General features: G+C 42.7%; 2 protein-coding genes across 2 annotated transcripts in view; one reads left to right on the plus strand and one right to left on the minus strand.

Annotated features, from left to right (window-relative positions):
• Positions 1 to 9,787, plus strand: part of NSG1 (neuronal vesicle trafficking associated 1) — a 12,650-nt gene extending 2,863 nt beyond the window's left edge. The window contains exons 3-5 of the mRNA XM_070948798.1: positions 2,817 to 2,933; positions 6,874 to 6,984; positions 7,790 to 9,787. Coding sequence (XP_070804899.1) covers positions 2,817 to 2,933; positions 6,874 to 6,984; positions 7,790 to 7,990 — 429 coding nt within the window. The 3' untranslated portion in view covers positions 7,991 to 9,787. The remainder of the gene's footprint in view (positions 1 to 2,816; positions 2,934 to 6,873; positions 6,985 to 7,789) is intronic.
• Positions 9,788 to 10,412: 625 nt separating this feature from the next.
• Positions 10,413 to 18,839, minus strand: part of STX18 (syntaxin 18) — a 32,913-nt gene continuing 24,486 nt past the window's right edge. Inside the window, exons 5-11 of the mRNA XM_070948797.1 lie at positions 18,061 to 18,127; positions 15,660 to 15,793; positions 13,342 to 13,430; positions 12,499 to 12,557; positions 11,879 to 11,948; positions 11,364 to 11,444; positions 10,413 to 10,567 (exon numbers count right to left, since the gene is read on the minus strand). Of these exons, the coding sequence (XP_070804898.1) occupies positions 10,472 to 10,567; positions 11,364 to 11,444; positions 11,879 to 11,948; positions 12,499 to 12,557; positions 13,342 to 13,430; positions 15,660 to 15,793; positions 18,061 to 18,127 (596 nt within the window). The 3' untranslated portion in view covers positions 10,413 to 10,471. The remainder of the gene's footprint in view (positions 10,568 to 11,363; positions 11,445 to 11,878; positions 11,949 to 12,498; positions 12,558 to 13,341; positions 13,431 to 15,659; positions 15,794 to 18,060; positions 18,128 to 18,839) is intronic.

Consider the following 18,839-nt stretch of genomic DNA (forward strand, 5'->3'; position numbering starts at 1 on the left):
AATGTTTCTTACAAATAAGATACAAATGTTTGGTAAGATTTTAAGCTAGTTCCTTCAGTATTCCAAGATGCAGTTTATCAGACTCTAGAGTTTTAAAGCTGATCATTGTAAATAGCAATTCCAACTAATTTCTGTCAGTCTCAAGATTCATTCTACATTTTGCATTTGTCTTGTAAAACTTGCAGCCTATGTTAGAGAAGACTGAACTAAAAGCATTTATCATCTTCATTGAGCAGCTTCATTAACTGATTTTCTCTTCTCATGTTGTTAAACATGTCTAAAGCCCGTTATTGTTGTCATAGCAACCCCCTGCCAACCCCCCTCCTTCTGAACTTTCCTGCCACCCTCCTTACAGTTGCAAGATACCTCTTACTCACTTGTTCTTTTCCACTTGCCCTCTTTCCACTTTGCATATGTAGATGTTGTTTTCAGACTATAATGTTCATATATTGTGATTTAAATTAAATAATTGTTTTTATCCTCCTGAGTATTGGCTATTCCTGCTAGCTTAGCGTCATCAAATTTGCAGATGACACTAAACTAGCAGGAATAGCCAACAACCCCACAAGAAAAGCTCAGGATCCAGAAAGATCTTGACAGACTTGAACAATGGGCCCTATCCAACAACATGAAATTTAATGTAGAGAAAGGCAAGGTTTTATACCTAGGCAGGAAAAACCAAAATATAAGTAGATGAAATCTGGCTCAAAAACAGCAACTGTGAGGGAGACCTTGGAGTGCCAGTGGATGATTACTTAAACATGAGCCAGCAGTGTGTAGCAGCAGCCAAAAAAGCTAAAAAAACTATACAATCCTTGGTTGTATAGTGTAGCCTTTATTGTCATTGTACATCATATATACAATGAAATTGGTTTAGCCTCTCTGGTGCAATCCATAACAGAAAATACAAAACAACAAATAGTATAGAGAATAATCCCTATACAAGTAAAAGACTAGTCATAAATTTCAGTATGTGCATGAAGTGATTGTGATTGCGTTTTAAGAGTCTGACAGCCCATGGGTAGAAGCTGTTTTTAAACCTGTTTGTCCAGCTGGCTATGCTTCGATGTCTTCTGCCCAATGGTAGAAGCGAAAAGAGACACAGGCCAGGGTGTGAATCATCCCTAAGTATCTTCCTTATTCTGCTGAAACAGCGAGACCTGGCAATGTCATCTAGTGGTGTTAGAGAGCAACCGATGGTTTCTTCTGCCTAACTGATCACTCTCTGTAGTGCCTTCCTGTCCACAGCTGTTAGACCAGCATACCATACTGTTATATAGTATGTGAGGACGCTTTCTATCGTAGACAGATAGAAAGAAGTCATCAGCCATTGTTCCACCTAATTTTTCCGCAGGACTCTAAGGAAATAAAGTCTCTGTTGAGCCTTTGTATAAACAAAGGCATAGAATCAAAATCACGTGATGTATTAGTACCACTTTATAAAGCCTTAGTAAGACCACACTTGGAATACCGCATCCAGTTTTAGTCACCACATTACAAAAAAGATGTTGAGACTTTGGAAAAAGTGTAGAGAAGAGCAACTAAGATGGTTAAACTTAGTTGGAAACTATGAAGAACGGTTGCAGAATTTGGATATGGCCAGTCTAGAGGAAAGAAGGGCTGGGGGGGGGGGGGACGACATGACAGCAGTTTTCCAGTATTTGAGGGGCTGTCACTAGAGGAGGGGATTAACTTATTTTCCAAAGCACCAGAAGGCAAAACAAGAAATAATGGATGGAAAGTAATCAAGGAGAGAAGCAGCCTGGAATTAAGGAGAAATTTCCTGACAGTGAGGACAATTACGGTAACCAGTGGAGTAGAAGTTGCCTTCAGAAGTTGTGGGTGCTCCATCACTGGAGGTTTTTAAGAAGAGACTGGACAGTCACTTGTCTGAAATGTTTATAGGGTCTCCTGCTAGAGGAAGGGGTTGCGCTAGAAGACCTCCAAGATCCCTTCCTATTAAGGGAAGGGAAGCTCTATTAAGTTGAATTCTGATTGAAGTGGCCTCATGTTGTTCTTTCTTTTGCCCCATTTCACTGCTCAGAAGAGGCTAAATATGACCCCAGTTGAAGAAGCTTGCACACTCCTGGTTTAACTGTCATATCTAGAGTCATTTCTTCAGTTAATGCTGCTGTTATTCTCTATCCTATTTTTGTTCAGCCTTTCCTAACAAAAGGGTATGTCTTTTACTAGACATAAGTATCCAAAGGGTGTATGTTTTACTGCTCTAAAGGCCATTTACAATTGATCAAGAGTTTTGGAACCCAGGCTTGAAAATTGGAATCGCACCTGAGGGCCGTGGATCAGGATCAGTCAAGGACTAGTTTTATGTGGTGCCAATTTGCCCAGTGGGATACAGGAAATTGCTACCTCCTTTTTAATTAGGCTTCAGGTAGTCCTCACTTTACAAGCATTTGTTTAAAGACCACATATTAATTTACAAAATAATTATAAATCCAAAGCTGATTAGAAAATAAGGTGGTTGAACCCAATGTCCTTAAAATGCCCTTTCTAGTCTTCTTTCATGGAAAAGCATTTCCTGGCAGACTCTGCAGCTTGCGCCCAGGGAGAAAATCACAGAGAATTATTTAAATCCCGACATTTATATTTTGTCTGCTTGAAAGGACAAAATAAACCAAACGGGGATCCTTTGTGCGCTCTTGGCCATGGCATAGGATTGTCACTTCCAACTTCTTTATTCTGTGGCTCATGACCAAAAGCTGCATGCAAATCACAAGCTAAAGAACAGGCAGATGCAGTTGTGGTGAGGCAGTAATGTGCTGGTAATGGCTCCTTTGTTGGTGTTCATTGAAAAGGTGGTGGTGAAGACAAAAACGGAATATGAACCCGATCGAAAGAAAGGGAAATTTCGTTCTCCCCGAATTGCAGAATTCACAGTCAGTATCACTCAAGGCATCTCAGAACGTTTCAAGGTAAGCCATATCAGCTCATTTTCAAGCATGAAAAAATGAATGTTACGTTTATCTCGCTTCAAAATACTAGCAGATATTAAATTAAATAATTGCCACAGGAAAACTGAAGAATTAAGGTAAAGGTATGCAGTACTTCCTTGCAGAATCCTTTAAGCCTTAAGGGACTGAAGTTTAACATATTACACACACACACACACACACACACACACACACACACACACACACACACTTAACCTCAGTGAAAGTGATGGGAACTGCTAGAACTGTATTTGTATGGAAACAGTTTCACCTGTGCTAAACATGTGCTAGAGGTGAACTTTCCAAACCTCTGATCCATAGTTTCCATATTAACTAATTTATCTACTTTCTCAATTTCCTTCTTTATCTACTCTTTTCCAGTGATCATATAGATTAAATAGTCGTAAATGTTTAGGGTTGAGCATCATAAATTTACTGATGACATTACATCAGGGATTTAACTTGAATCGAGAGAATGGCAGTGCTTTGGGGTAAGACTGGCCTTGTTTCACTTATAATCAAAACTGACCAATACAAGGAATCCTGTATGTGGCCCCTGTGGGACAGATGATGACCATCGCATATGGAAAGTTGTGACACTCCTTGAGTAACGGAGACATGTTAAAATACAGATATGGTTTTTTTTTATCTAATGGCATGTGAGAAAGACCTTAGGGGACGGAGTGAAGAAATATTGCCTAGGGAACAGTCAGAAAAGAGAGGGCCTAGCTTGCAGCTGCCTCACGGGTGGAAAAAGAGACTCAGAAGGACCCCTCCCTAGCTTTTCCAGCTGTAAAGAAATAACAGGAGATTTGTACTTTCGGATTTGCAAGATTCTGTTAAGGTAGCCTTACAATAAAGTAGAATGAGCTCATCTGGTTGTGTTTCCTGCCTGGTCTACTTGGGAAGGCTGATAGCTTATAGAATAGCTATGCCAATAGAAGAGACTATTTGTAGCTCACGGTTGAATTGTGGGATCCTTGATGCTCTCTCTGAGCTTGGTTGTTTTTTTGTAGATGTTTCATGACCCAGAAGTTGCTAGAAGTTAGTGGATTTGGCTCTGAGGAGGTTCCCTAGTTGGGTCATGAAACATCTGCAAGAGAACCACCAAGCTCAGGGACCCTGTAGCTATGCCACTTGCTTAGCCCATAGGAAGACTGCCCAACAGTGCCCAAGACTTGGAAGAAGGCTGCTCTTCTACTACAACAAGGGGAAGAGTGAATGTAAAGACTGCAGAGGGCTCTGCCTCTAAACTGACTGGCTGAATTCTAACCAGAAGAAACTGAGAGGGAGCAGGCAGGGGGACACACATTGAGGAAGGCCCCTGCGGCGGCAGCTTTATTATCAGGGAAGAAGAGTTTTCTGTTTAGCAGCTCATTATATACAATTGTAAGAAAAAAACACCTTTCTATTGTGTTTGTTAGTTTAGAGAAAATGCAAAGTATATAAACATGGCATTAAAGTTTGGTTCCTTAATGCCATAAAAGTTTTATATGGTAGAAGCAAAATATTACTTGAAGAAGACCGTAGGGAACGAGAATGTGTGATTTTTCTTAATGGTGTAAGCTGTTATTTTGATAAATATGCAAGGAACATAGATTTAAACCTCGATGACGTTAGGAGTTTATTGGCTCATATCATGAATGTCAGTGCCATTTTTATGCAAATGATGCCATATGGTCGACTGAGAATCTGAATGATATGCAGTGATTTTTGGATAGCTTGTACGATACAGCAAGATGTCTGGATGTGAGAATTAATCCAGGGAGGTCTTGTGTTTAGCAGGGAATACAAATTATGCATCAAATGATGAAGAATTAGAGCAACTACTGTGGATGAATTTGCGAGAGCCTTTGTAATTTACGAAGTATAAAACAAAGCGTAGTAGTACATCATATGTATTTACCTATTTCATAATGTTTTAGCTTTTTTATTGTTAAGACGATGCCAAAGGGAATTTATTTGCTGTAAAAGGTAATGAATGGATGCATTGATAAGTTAAAGACTGTAGCTACACATCACAAGGGTAACGCTTGTTAAGAAGATGTGGCTGAAGGAATCAACCCAGACTTCCAGTGCAGCTCCCAGGCAGCAAAGGCAAATCCATGGAGGCACCCCAGGACAGCTCTCTTGCGAAAGCCTCCGGGGATCTTGGGCTGAGTCAGGGAGGGGGAAGAGTCACCCAGCACAGGCACAAAAGTTGGCTTGTTAAGAGTTTGGAAATTCAAAATGTGGTTTAGCCAAATGCCCGAATTAAGAAATGAACCAGCAAACAAACATGGGTCTAGTTATGAACTTCGTTTTACTGGTTTCTGCTTCTTACTGGCATTAGAGTGCGCTGTATAAATGCTGAGACGTCAAATACTTTTTCTATGCAAATAGAGTGTGACAATTATTTAAAGATTAAAGATTTCTCAGTTCTCCTGTGAAAAACAGAAAACCTCACTGCATATTTCCACTTACCATACAATACATAACCGAGAGTCTGATCAGATCTTGCCCTGTGTAGACCAGAAGCCAGGAGACAAACAAACTTCCATTCCCTTTGCTTGAATCGCTTGGGGATTATTTTCAGGCCCAGGTTGTTGAGCTCTGCCGCTACGCAACGGGGCCCTGGAGAGGCCTCGGGAGGCAGCCGGGGCCTCTGGGTGGTGTCAGTTCACAGTGCCAGAGGGGAAGAAGGAAAGGATGGGCTCTCCAGCAAAGGGAAGGCTTTCGCCGTGAAACTCCCGCAAACCCTCCTAGTTGCACCCAGAAACACCAGTCAACATGTGGCTAGCCTTTTAGAGAAGTCTTCCAACGTCTGCTAGTCAACAGTATGTAAAGGGAACAATTAAACTGCCAAGTCCCAACAGCTGTATGGGTTGCTGGAGTTTTCCAAGGCCAGCAGGGAAGGCTGCTAAACCGGCACGGGGCCCTCCAGCTGAGTTGACTGAATGCTCTCAGCTCTTCAGCACTCCCATCTTTCCCAGCAGGAGAGCCACCTTCTCCAGAGAGCTGGGTCTTCCCAGAATGTGTCCAAAGTAGGATAACTTGAGCCTCGAGAAAGAACTCTGGGTCAATTTGTTTGATGGTCCATCGGTTTGTTTTCGTAGCTGTTCTTACAGTTGGTTCACTACTGTGTTTTGCTCCAGATAGAACATTTACCTGTGCTTTTTTTATTGATTGGCTTATTCTGGTGTTGTATTTTAAATTTTATGTTGCTTGCTGTATTCTTATAGATATTTCAGCGGTTTTTCCAGTCTTCTGACTTGAGAATGAGGACATTAATCTACCTTCATGTTTTAATACCAGGAGTTTTTATAATTAGTAAATGTTTTTTAAGATACTTTGGAAGCAGACATCTTTACTGTAGGCAATTTCAGCTTACTCCTATCTCTGATCTTCTTGAAATTAGTTCTGTCTGTCTCTTCAGCACACCAAATTGAGGTTGGAACCTTCTGAATGGAAAATTTCTGGAAGACTTTCCTTGCTTTTTTTGTTTGTTTTCAAGGTTGATGTCTTGTCATTATAATTCTCCTCTTAACACTTGACTGAAACTCCTAGGTGCTTTGGAAGATCCTCCTTTCTTGCTCAGGAACATCTTGAGTATCACCCAACCCAACGGCCCCATCATCTAGCATTATATTCTTAGTCGCTTTATATTGTCCAGCCAAGGGGCTTTCCTGATAATATGCAGGAACAGAAGACTGCTCTGTTCTACACAGAGACATCACACAGTAGTAAACTTATTTATTAAATTTTTATGTTGCCCATCTCACTATCCAGAGCAACTCTGGGCAGCTTGCAGCAAGTGGATTTAACAATGGGTTGTTGAGATAGCTAAGTGGCATCCAAGTGAGATGTCGAGGACGGTCCTTTGGTCTGCTCAGAAGTGTTTCAGAGCAACGTGTACTTAAAAGAAACCGCAATCTATTTGCAGGCGACCGCCCTGATCCTGTTTGCCCTTGCGTTCCTTACCTGCGTTGGGTTTCTGGTGGTCTACAAGGTCTATAAGTACGACCAAGCCTGCCCAGAAGGTTTCGTCTTCAAGGTAAGGAAGGGGACTGAAAGCCAAAGAGATGTTTAGTCAGCGGGGTCTCCGGCAGAATAGTCATGCAGGAAGGGCATAAAAATTAGGGTGCAGGGAAAGCATTTGGTGTCTGTTGAGGCGCAGAGATGGGGAAAAAAGAGCCAGGCATGAATACTTGTTCCTGTGCCCTCCGTGTTGTTTTTTACTGTAACAACTCATTTTGGCACTTGACAACTCTCAAGCAGAGGCTTCTCCCTTCTGTTCAGAACAGCCTGCAAAACGTGGCTCCTTGGGGAATAACAACTTTGGCAAATGGTCCTTTGACTCTCAGCCTCTGGGTCCATGTCCAGCTTAGGTCCATGGATGGAGGCGTTTCCCATGCTAAGCTGGGCCAGACCTTCCAGGCGCTTCCTCAGAAGAGAGAAATTTCTCTTTTATTCTCAAGAGGAATAGAAAGGTGGTGGGTGGTATCAAAGACCCCACAAATGACAGTCTCTAGAAACAAAGGGCCACAGGACAAGAAAAAGCTCCAATATCCTTTTGCCAAGGGCACCCTGGAAATCTTGGAAGCAGGAGAAGCAAAGAGAGAGGAAAACCACTGAGGTGCCCTGGAGGAAGAAAGGTTAAAGGTTTGGGGGAGAAATGAATGGAAAGGGGACACCTCTGCTGGGCCCAAGAAGCTGCCCAGCGCTTTCTCTTTTGCGGATACTTTGGGGGAGAGACACATGCACACCCAGTGCCGCCTTGCTTTCTCTCTGGTTTTCAGGTATGTGTATGTGTGTGTGTGTGTGTGTGTGTGTGTGTGTGTGGCATCTGTGTCTTTCAGAACAATCAATGCATTCCGGCTGGATTAGAGAGCTACTATTCCGAACAAGACTCTAGCGCTCGAGGAAAGTTCTACACGGTGATCAACCACTACAACCTGGCCAAGCAGACCATCACCCGATCAGTTTCTCCATGGATGACGGTGCTTTCGGAAGAGAAACTTTCTGAGCAGGAGACTGAGGCAGCTGAGAAACCTGTTTAGGAGGAAGTCTGATGGCGAAGGGTCCGAAGGTGGTTTTCATGGAATGTCTCATTGTTAGGATCACTTAGAGGTTGCTCATAATTTATGGTGTAATTGCTTTGGTTGCTGCCAACTGCTTTGCAAAACGGAGCAACGAAAAAGAAAGTAGGGCGTTAACGGTCCAGGGCACATCAGCATTGCTTTAGAGCTCTAACACCAATTTCTTTCAGTGGCATCAAACTTAGGCACATTCTTGTAATTTAGACATCTGACAGAGTCATTCAGGCAGGGCTTGTTGGCGTGGGATAACGTGCTTCTTACTGTGCGTCCTTGTGTTTTGTTTCCCTTTAAATCGGCTCTGAAATCCAAACATTCATGGGTATGGCTTGCAGTTCCAAAATGAAAACCAAGAAATAAAACCGGCCTTATTTTGCTCACTACATCCATTACCTTTAGGCTTAATTGCTTCTGTTATAGCATGCACTTCACTGTTTCCACTACATGAAAGAATCTTGTGCAAACAAAATAGAAATTAGACATTCAAGAGCTGTACAGTTTTAATGACAGATTAGGAGTTTTAATTAAAGGGCAAGAATATAAAGGACAAAATATTCTGAGGGATAGTGGTGACTTAAGGAGATAAACAAGACCGAAACTCTTTAGCCCACCATACAATCTGTGTAACTAGAAAGGACGTATTTCATTATAACGGCCTCTTTTGGAAACCTTAACCTTGTAAAATACCCTTTGCTGGCAGCATTCTTTGGCCTTTCCTATTCCTGCTGGGAAGAGACATCGGTTCCCTTGAGCTCAGTGGAATTTTGACGTCAGCCATCTGAGGAATAAAGTGCCTCCAATGATGGCAACATCCAGATGATTCCGAAGTTGAAAAGGCATGGTGGGGAGGGAGGGCAAGGCAACTTTCTGGACATAAGCTAAGCACTCACAAGGCCAGGTACACACTATGTTTGACAGACTCCTGCATTATGAAAAGTATGATGTTCAAGTGCTCCTCCACAGTCACTATCGGTTCCTTCCCAGGGAGTTTGGCAAGGCCACTTCAGCCCCTGCAGCATAAGCAGCCAAGGGCGGCAATCCACTGGGTCGACGGGCGTAAATCTGACCGGCTTCTCCACCGCTAAGCTCTAGGGATAGGACAGTGGCGCATTTTAATCTGTGAATCTTTCCTAGGATGGGAGATGGTTGAAAGAACACTGTACTGCATTAGGAAGACCCTCCGTCAAACTCTGGCGTTGACTTGTCTGCTGTTCTCAATTGCAGGTTGTAGCTCACAACTGCTGTCATTTTTGTTCTTCTGAATGTATTATTTCCCAGTGGAATGTCAAAAGTTTCATTAATTTTACCGAAACACACTTTAAAATCAACATGTCTTTTTTTTTCTAAACTTCTTCTAAGACAAACATGGTTCTAGATTATATTTCCTTCCAGAACTTTTTTTTTTTGCACCAATCTATTTGGAAAATGCCATCTACGGTTTTGTTGGAAATTTTAATATTAAATATAGTTACATATTGTACAATTTTTGGTATGTAATCGCTGTTGTGTGGAATACATAAAAAGCAATAACTTATGTGCCAAATCTTTCATTTGCATCAAGGAGTTCTCTCTTGTACACACAACACCATGTTTGTATTCCCTAGTAGTCAGTACTTTTACTGAATTCACATGTAACTTTTGACATTTTCACTCTGTGTAAAATAAAATAGTATGCTCAAGTCTCAAACTCCGTATGTTTAAATAGATGTTTGCAGCGGTGAAGAGGAAAAGAAATGAAGGATTCCAATCACACTACTTGCAATAAAAACCTCTTCTAAAACACCTTTCTAATAATGATTATTTGCATGACTATGTCTGAGCAATCCCTGTTTGCTGTAAACTGAAGTGCACTGGAACATTCAAGAAGACCCCCTTCCTCTCCATTCTTCATGGGGGGGGGGGCTTCCACAGACCCCAGAGTCTCGGTGTCCCCAAAGCTGAAGAGGCCAATTGGGGCTTTGAAAGGGAAGACAAAATGAGAGGAGGGAGTTGGAGTGGAGAGTTTCTGGAAAGATCCAAGTAGCCCCTGTTCTGAGCTGAAGCCCCTCTCCATAAGGGGACTTTTTTTGGGGGGGGGGCAGCTCCACCGACTTCAACCAACAGGGAAGACCAGTAGCATTCCTCATGCTGGAAAACACTGCCCCCAGCCCCATGCCTGAAGAGGAAGCAGCTGATTGGCATTTCATCACATACAAATGTTTGGCAACTTCTCACTGCTATGATCATGTACCTGTCAACACTTTTCTTGAGCATTTCCTGGCAGCCGTTCAGTTTCCTTCTGCTGCCTAAAGCTCCCTGTGACTTCTGAGATGTTCCTGAGCGTTAGTTTACAGAGGCACACACACATACACACACATACGATATATACATATTTCTACAGCCATGATGCGTGAACTACAGTGTCACCTGGCGAGGTGGTTCCACAGCCTTTATTGCGGGCCAGGATCAGCTTCCATACCAGTCCAGAAACAACAGAGAGAAGGAGCACATGACCAGGAAGAAGAGGATCCACACTCGAAATCCAGCATTATTCTTGATTGCCTGTGGAAAACAAAAAACATCCTTTTAAAAGATGTAAATTGCAGTGGGCAATTCAGGAATGTGCAAAACTGTTTTCAGTTTATGCCTCCAACATAGTTTTTGTCTTCAGATCTTTCGTTCCACATGGCAACCTCTAAGAGCAGAATACAGAAAGAAAAGGCCAATCAAATTATGACTGACAGATTCACTAAGGTTTTTAATGTATGCTCTCGCCACCTTTTTATTTTGTTTTTATTTTATGCCACTACTTTAGCTGAAGTAAGAACAAAGAAGTAGCATTTTATCAGTTGTCCATCGGTCCTTGCTTGCAAAGTGTGCAGGACGCTTTGACCAAAGAATGGTGCTCGAGGGGTTAGGGTGTCTCTGGTGCAGAGGGTCTCAGCCTACATTCGGGGGGAAGGGACCACACCCATAAGCATAGCTGACTGGAGGCAGTGGAGCGCTGCCCACCTCCAAGACGCCATCCTGGACCCCACAGCATTGGAGAGTTTTTGTCCAGTCTCCAATCTTTCCTTCTTAAGGAAAGTGGTTGGCCCACAGCTACAAATACTGCCCACGGTTAATTTTGGACAGGGAGGCACTTCCACAGATTGAGCTGCCCAGAGTTTTATAAGATAGGCGGCTATATAACTGTTTTGAATGAATGAATGTGCACATCTTCACACCACACAGAATAAGTGTAACCAGAAACAAGACTGTATTCCTTCAAAATGCAACAGAGCCAGGCTACTGGAGTACAACTTGCCAGGGGCCAGTCAAGAATAATAAAAATCAAGAAAGCCTTGGCCAAGTTTACCTCTCTTATGTCTTCATTGCCTTCCTTGATGTTCTCCGTTGCACCCACAACTATCTGGTGGATATTGTCAATTTCAGCTTCCTAGAAATTAAGTTAACACATATTTGGTGACTCTGCAAATGGCAGCAGCTAGATGACCTTGGCTGAACCCTTCTGGAAAAAGGTAAATATGACTTTTGAGGTGGACAGAGTTGGATGAGAGACCACAAGGCAATCCAAAGGATCTAGGCTGCACTGGGAATTGGAAGAATTATCTGGGAACTCGGCAGTATCTTCATAGCCCCAGTGCACTTGTTCATTCCCCCATAATGTTCTCTCCTGAAATATATTTCTGCAGCAAATGTGTGTTACACAAACTCTTTTGGTAACTCTCCTCACGGTCCCCACTCTATTATAATTAATTCATATTTTGCTCCATCATCATAGACGCTTTGCCTCTATCCTACAGGGTGCCATGAATTTTTTTAGAACTCAAAATGCTTTAGTAAAAGAGTCAAATATGAGATTCTTCTTACCTGTTGTAATACTTTTTCTGTAAATATTTCTTGAAGTCTAGATATTTCAACTACTTTCCCTTCAATCTGCCTAAAATGATCAAAATGTAACAAAGGAAAGCAAAAAGACTCTGTTATATATAAACACAGTTAAGAATAAACATTTCCCATTTTTACAGAATGAAGTAAATAGAATATCTTACATTCCTAAAATAGTGAAGGATTACTGGATGCAGATTTTCAATAAGATGCTTAATATAAAGCAGATCAGTTGTTTATAGCAACATTGGAAAAATACAATTTATATAATTAGGTGTAGGTTCTAGGTGTGTAAAAATGCAGACTGCTACACAGAAAAAATGGACACCTATTATCTGTGCAATATAAAACTGCATTAGTCAGAGATGGCTCCTGTTGGAGTTGGGAAATCTAATAGGCTGCAAAAACTACAGGCTGAACCAGAGCACAGAATTTGTAGAAAGCACCAGCCCCACTGAGAGGCTGATCTACAGACACGCCCCTGGGATAAGCACCAATTCCCACTGTGCTGCCCACACAACCTCACCTCAAGCAGGTGATGTGGGCTGAGAATCTTGATCAAAATGTCAAAAAAAAGCAAACCGAAGGGGAAAAAACTGTACCTCACTTCATCAAACAGGCTGTTCATTTCACCCACAAGGCGTTGGTTTTCCTGCTCAAACTGGGGTTGGGAGGAGAAAGGCAAAGATTATTGCAATTTAAAGCTTAGTTCCAATGGACCATCTATGTGAAAAAGTAAGTTTCAGTAAAACTCTTTCCAGGAATTCAGTTTTTCTTAGGCTATCCCTGCCGGTATCACACAAGGAAGGTCCCAGAGAAGACATGACGATCTAAGAATTGTTGAAGAGAGATCTGAATTCAGGGCTCTCCTCTCCAACACTCTTCATCTATATCTGCCTTCTTCTAAGATTAAAAATATGCATCCTTTTCCCGGAAATTTCTGAGCAAGTATTCTTTAACTGAGTTATGGGGAGAGGGAGAGGAGGAATGAGAATTATTTCTATATTCAAGGTATAACTACTACTAATGCAGCAGACACATCTCTGAAAATATTTGCAAAACAGTTATGTGGTCAGAGATCAAATAAACAGAAGTTAGAAAACATTACACTCCATCCAATTAAAAAAGAAGAAAAGCCTATTCACATCTATGCAAAATATACCTAAAGAGCCCATCAGGTCTCCAAATTTCTATTGAGAAAATTTGACTACAATTCTGGAGACTTCCTGATGCTGGCCATTCAGGAGGTGGTGCACAAGTGCTACGCGAGAGGAGGCTGCCCAGTATGTAAGCAGAAGGCAGGCTGGCTGATGGGCGAGAGGCCTTGGGAAACTCCGTTTAGGAGCTGAAGATCCTCCCTGTCAAAATCGAAGGGGGAGGGGTTCAGTCCCTGAGGGACAGACACTTAACCCTAGCTTCCTGCTCAAGATGAAAAGATTAATTACCATTTGGATTTCTTCAGGGGAAAGCTCGTCTTCTCCTCTGCTGTCTTGACCAAGACTAAAATCAGGGTGCTCATCAATTAGGTTCCTCTCTGCAAAAGAAGCCAAACAAAACTGTCATCATCATGAAGCCAGTCCCAAATTGCTAGGCCAATACAATATGAAGCGAAGCCACACAATTCTGCTTCTTTTAAACTTTCAGTTCTTGCCTGGTATGTAGGAATTTCAGGTGGGCATCTGTTCTCCAGGATGTCGTGTCCCTCCTGGCTTGGCCTAAACGAGTCAGTCCTTGCTATTCATGCCCAAAGACCTTAAAACACGTCCAGCCAGCTGCTGCTGCTGCTGTTGGTGTTGAGCCCAGGGTGGCTCAAGAGTTGGTGGCCTCCATGGCAAGCAGGGACCTACCCCTTCTCATTGAGAGCCCAATGAATCCCAGAGGCTGCCCATTGGGTCTGCCTTTGGTTTCGGGCAACCGCAAAACGATCTGGCAAGGGAGGATCATCCTCCACTGCCACAACCGTATTGCCACAGGTGGATTGTTCTCTGACAGCCTCCTGGTTGACTGGTGCCATCCTCCCCACGGAAGGACTGGAGGATCCCATGGCAGAGCTTAGGGTTTTTGCCAAGGGCAGTTTGGCTAAGACCACGGTCACTGTGTGGAATGGGCTGGAGAGGGCATTGTCAGTGCCACATAAGCTCTCCCTGTGTGCTATTCCCAGAGCACACTTTACAGAAGAGTTCCAGAACGTGAAGCACCCCAAGAGATAGAAGACATGAGCAAATCCGATCAAACCTGGTCCATAGTCTGGATCACCTACGGCAATAAGGATGGCAAAATGTACTTCTCTGCCCTGTTGTGTTTGTCAATAGTCATCTAACGGCCCATTTTGGAGGGACCCGGTCCTTGTTATGTAGTGACAGGCTGGATCATCCATGAGGTATTCTGGCTATCAGGCTGACAAAGTTGCTCAGTTCTGCGCCAAGCTGGACTCCAACTAGTCAAGTCTGCTCAAGGTGCCAGAGGCTCACTGAAGTGGGATGGAATGACTGCAGCCTAGACAACAGCCTGATAAGTAAAATTTGAGTCTGAAGGTTGAGGAGGGGTGAAAATGTCTCAGAAAGGACCCTCCCTAGTTTTCAGGAATGTAAAAGTGAGGAACAGGAGGGGTACTTTCAGATCTCCAAGAATCATATCCCTGTGAGGTAGTCCAGACAAGAAATGCAACCAGGAACGCAACACTATCTTTACTGCTTATATTTAACAGAATTCTATAGCTTGAATGTGGTTCTGGATATCAGTCTCCTTTCCACTCCAGGTCTATTTTAAAACTCTCCAGATTCCCTCAACAAGACACCTTCCAAATCCCCTCCTCCTGGTCTACCAGATCTCTCACCAGGAGCATCCCTGTAGATGCTGTAGGAATTTTCTCAACAAGACTCTCTCCAATCAGCAGTTCAGCTCCAAAATCCTTCATTCCTTCTGTGGCCTTGACCTTCAGCTGGAAGTATAGACAATATCCATGCTCAACTCTTCCTCCCTAGCAACTAGGAATCCTTCTAATAATCTTTTCCAGCCTCTTTTGGGAATGTCACTAGTTCTGACATGAAATCGAAGAAAAGGATAGTGATCGTCAGCAGGTTTAATGGTCAAATCTTCTGATTTTACAAACCATGGCCAACGGCCAGGATCTTTGCACCTGGTAGATAATAGACCTCCATTGTTCTCATGTCTAGTTTGTGGAGGGCTGACGCTGTTCCTCTCACCACCGAGTCCCCCATCCCCATGAGCGTTCTTTTTGGGAGAGCAATTGGACTTCTCCCCTTAGAGGAAGCCCAAGCTTCTCTTCTTTCCATCCTTAGGAGCCTGGGTGAAATCTCTTCTCCAGAAGTCTGAGGGTCGCCCTCCAGGGGAGAGGCCGGAAACTGACTGTGCTGCCAAGGGACGCTCCTCTTTGCTGCCTACAGAAACTCTTCCCTTCCCCGAGCAAGTTCCAGTAAAAGTCGCAAAGCCAGGAGTCTGCAGCTGCTGTAGCAGAAACCCTCCTCTAGCAGGGAGGGAAACATGGGAAACAAACACTGACTTGAAGGCTCCACAATGAGTGAGTCAATATTGATATTGGAGCACTTCTGAAACCCATAAAATATACCATTTCACTTTCAAGCAACACACTATAAATGCAGCATAATGATAAATAACTGAAAACTATTTTTCCTGAGTTAATAAAGAGAAAATTCCCCAACCGGAAGCCAAATGAGCCTCAACATTCTACAGCATTTAAAGCATGGCTGTTGTAATATTACAGGCAGGAAGGGATTACCACCTCGGCTGCCTTCCCTGGTGAGTTTTTCTTCCAATTCTTCAGGAGGAGGAGAAGCCTCCGTCTCCATCTCGGGCACTTTTCCACAAGAAGCCGTGAGTGCTGACTTACTGCTTTGCTCAGGCTCAAGCCTGGATCTAAAGGAACAAAACACGAGAAGTAAACAACCAAGGGCTGCTCTCCTCCTTTCCACCCATCAGCCTGGAAAGCCTGCCTGCCTGCCTGCCTCTCCCCATGTTTACACAGGGGTGCCTCAAGGCCAGGCTCACTCTCTGCCCTTTCCCCGAGACCCCCCCCCCCACACACACACACAGGTAGGTGTGCCACTGTCCCAGCAGCAGTGGGTGCAATCAAACAATCGCCCACCCCCACCCCCACCCCGGCCAAAAGTGACAGAGGGCCTCTTGGGAAGCAATCAAATACCATCACAAATGATTTCTGAATTTGGTTCAAACTTCCACAATAACTGAAACAAAAGACAAATAATAGAAGAAACAGGAGAGTGGAACGTCTCCATCTTTCTCTGTTCTGTCTAAATGCCATAACGTGTAATGAGCCAAGTGACTGACAGCTATTTAAAGGCTGGTTTGTGTGGAATCATTATGGACAACCCTGTCTGGGCCCAATCAGAACAGGCCATCTTTGGGCCTGGGGGCTACCAGGGAACACCAGACCAAGAAGCTGAAATACATCTTGGAAGAAGGCAGGAGGACACCTCTCAGGCCCTGCTGCCAATAAATCCACAAGGAGGCGCCATCCCTTGGTTCCCAGGGGTTGAGCTCAACACAGGGGTGTTTTTACTCCCAAGGAGGACAGCAGGCACCTGAGGATGGAAGATCCAAGATAAATCAACGATTACATTTAAAATCAGAGGGTGGGTTCCTAGGATTCTGGATTTTGCTCTTCTTATTCTGCAATCATCTCTGGATTTAACAGTTGCTCTACAGAAAACATTTCTAATTTAGGATGGCAATAAATGTGTTGTCAGACATGGTAGGAAAAAAATTTGCTTTGCTGGCTTTATTCCTCTGCTGTGTTTAATGGCAGCTGCTGAGAGAGAGAGAAAGTCAGGCCAGGATGTCATGCCCGACACTTGGGTCACATTCAGCAGCTCTCCTCCAGGGGCTTCCCTTTCCAGATGCCGTATGTGGGGAAGGGGCTTCTCCCCTGAAAGCCCTGGGGAGGGCTCTCCCAGGGAAGCCAACTTTCCCTCCACGGGGTGGTCTTTTCAGGGACAGCAGGAGGCCCCCTCGTCTGCCAGAGAGTTTTGTGGTCAGTTGGTCCTTGTAATGGCCAGCATTACCCCAAACTATCCTTTTATTTTAATCCTTCCCATGCTACTTATGCTCTTGCTTTTACTGAATTAAGTCATGTTTGAATTATACACACCACTTCAGTTGTGGGTGGATTAGAACTACAATATGCTCATTGTCATAAACATGATGAACTGAAATAAGTCAATGATTCCTCAAGATCTTCTATAGGGCATAAAAGGTGATTGATTCATTTTGCCATGCAGAGTTAGGCTTCTGGGCAATTCTTTTTTCCCAACCTAATGAGTATTTTTGCAAAAATAAAAGGAGAATAGTTCAAAATAAACAATTTTTAGATATTAGATTTTAGTTTGTTGTTTGATTATTGCCACACAGAAGTTTAAGTATGTTCAATATTACTTTAGAAATGAAAAACCTGTAGCCCTCCCCAGCAATTGCAGCCATCACACCACCACCACCACCCCACACACACACACTTCTAGGAAAAGCAGCTTTGGCAGGTTCACATTCTGAGCAGCATATGGAAATTCATAATTTCTTGAGAGGGTGAAACAATTTGTTCTCTCTTTCCTTAAGGTAATTTGCCCGCCTTGGGCACCATGTATTCGGGATGATTCATTCACTTCTCCTGATTACATAATCCACGCCAACCTGTGCAGTGGGCTTATTATTCCCTCTGGTTAATTATGCTGCATGGTGTAATTATACTGACAGCCCTGGGAAACGCTCGGCCCCCTTGTGCATTGTATCCTTACTATTGTACACAGTTACCTTCAGTGCTGAATTAGCAACGTTGTATAATAAACTTAAGTGTAACTGCTCAAAAAGGAAATCCCACTGAATTCAGCTAAAATACATTGAGAGGCTTAAGCTATCGTTATACATTATCACTCTGCCCCCCCCCCAAAAAAAAAGGAAAGCAAAGAGGGGGGAAAATCTATATAAAATTCTGGGTAAGTTTAAAAAGAAACGCTTACAATGTTTGCTTGTTAGGTTTACATTACAAAACATTAAAAAAAAGCTTCAGAATCAATTCTGGAAGCAAATTGAATATTTTTTTTCTGAAAGACCAAGACGTTTGCACAGAAATTGACAAGATCTTCCAATGCAGTAACAAAAGTCTCACTTACAATCTCTTTTTATCCACTACGCGCTTGACCCGTATTGCTCTTTGTTCCGAGTACAGCTTGCACACTCCTGTGAAAGAGAGCAACAGCCATCCAAACTGAACTGTGATTACCAGGTCTCTATACTTGGGATACAATCTTGTGTTCCCAAATTTACTGCCAACTCTACTTTATTACATGCCTGCCTCTTTTTTTTGAAAAATGGCTTATACAGAAGAGCAGTTTCCACCACAGTATTCCTGATTTATAAATCATGGTTGCATTTCTCTTTTGTAGCAATTTTTAAAATGTAATAAACCAACTTTTTCCATATATAAAAATGACTTCAATTTGATCATTTAAATTATTCTTTTCTATTCCTCATTTTAAGCATAACCACAGTGAAGCCTCCCAGACCTGATCATTTACATATCTTTATTACAAAAACATTTAAACTTAAAATTTACTATCATTTCCAAATCTATTTGGGATAATGGAGTGGCTAAACCTTTGGGCTAAAGTTAACTTGCATAGGTATTTCTGACAGGCAACGTTTTTAATATTGGGACACTGATGAAGGTTACCTTGTTCAATAAGAGTTACTGCAACAATATACAATAGGAAATACATTGAGCATTTTAAAAACTGCATTGCCTTACTCTACTTCTAAAATTAATGAAATGGTTTTAGATTGCTGAAAAACGGTTTGGTGCACAAATGGATATAAAATTTGTTTTCCATTTTTTTTTAATAGCAGCAAGAAAATGGCTAGTCCAATATTATGGAAAATGAACAATGTGACT

This window comes from Pituophis catenifer, unplaced genomic scaffold, assembly GCF_029215685.1.
Source record: "Pituophis catenifer annectens isolate HBS135680 unplaced genomic scaffold, rPitCat1.0.hap2 SCAF_8, whole genome shotgun sequence".
NCBI lineage: Eukaryota > Metazoa > Chordata > Lepidosauria > Squamata > Colubridae > Pituophis > Pituophis catenifer.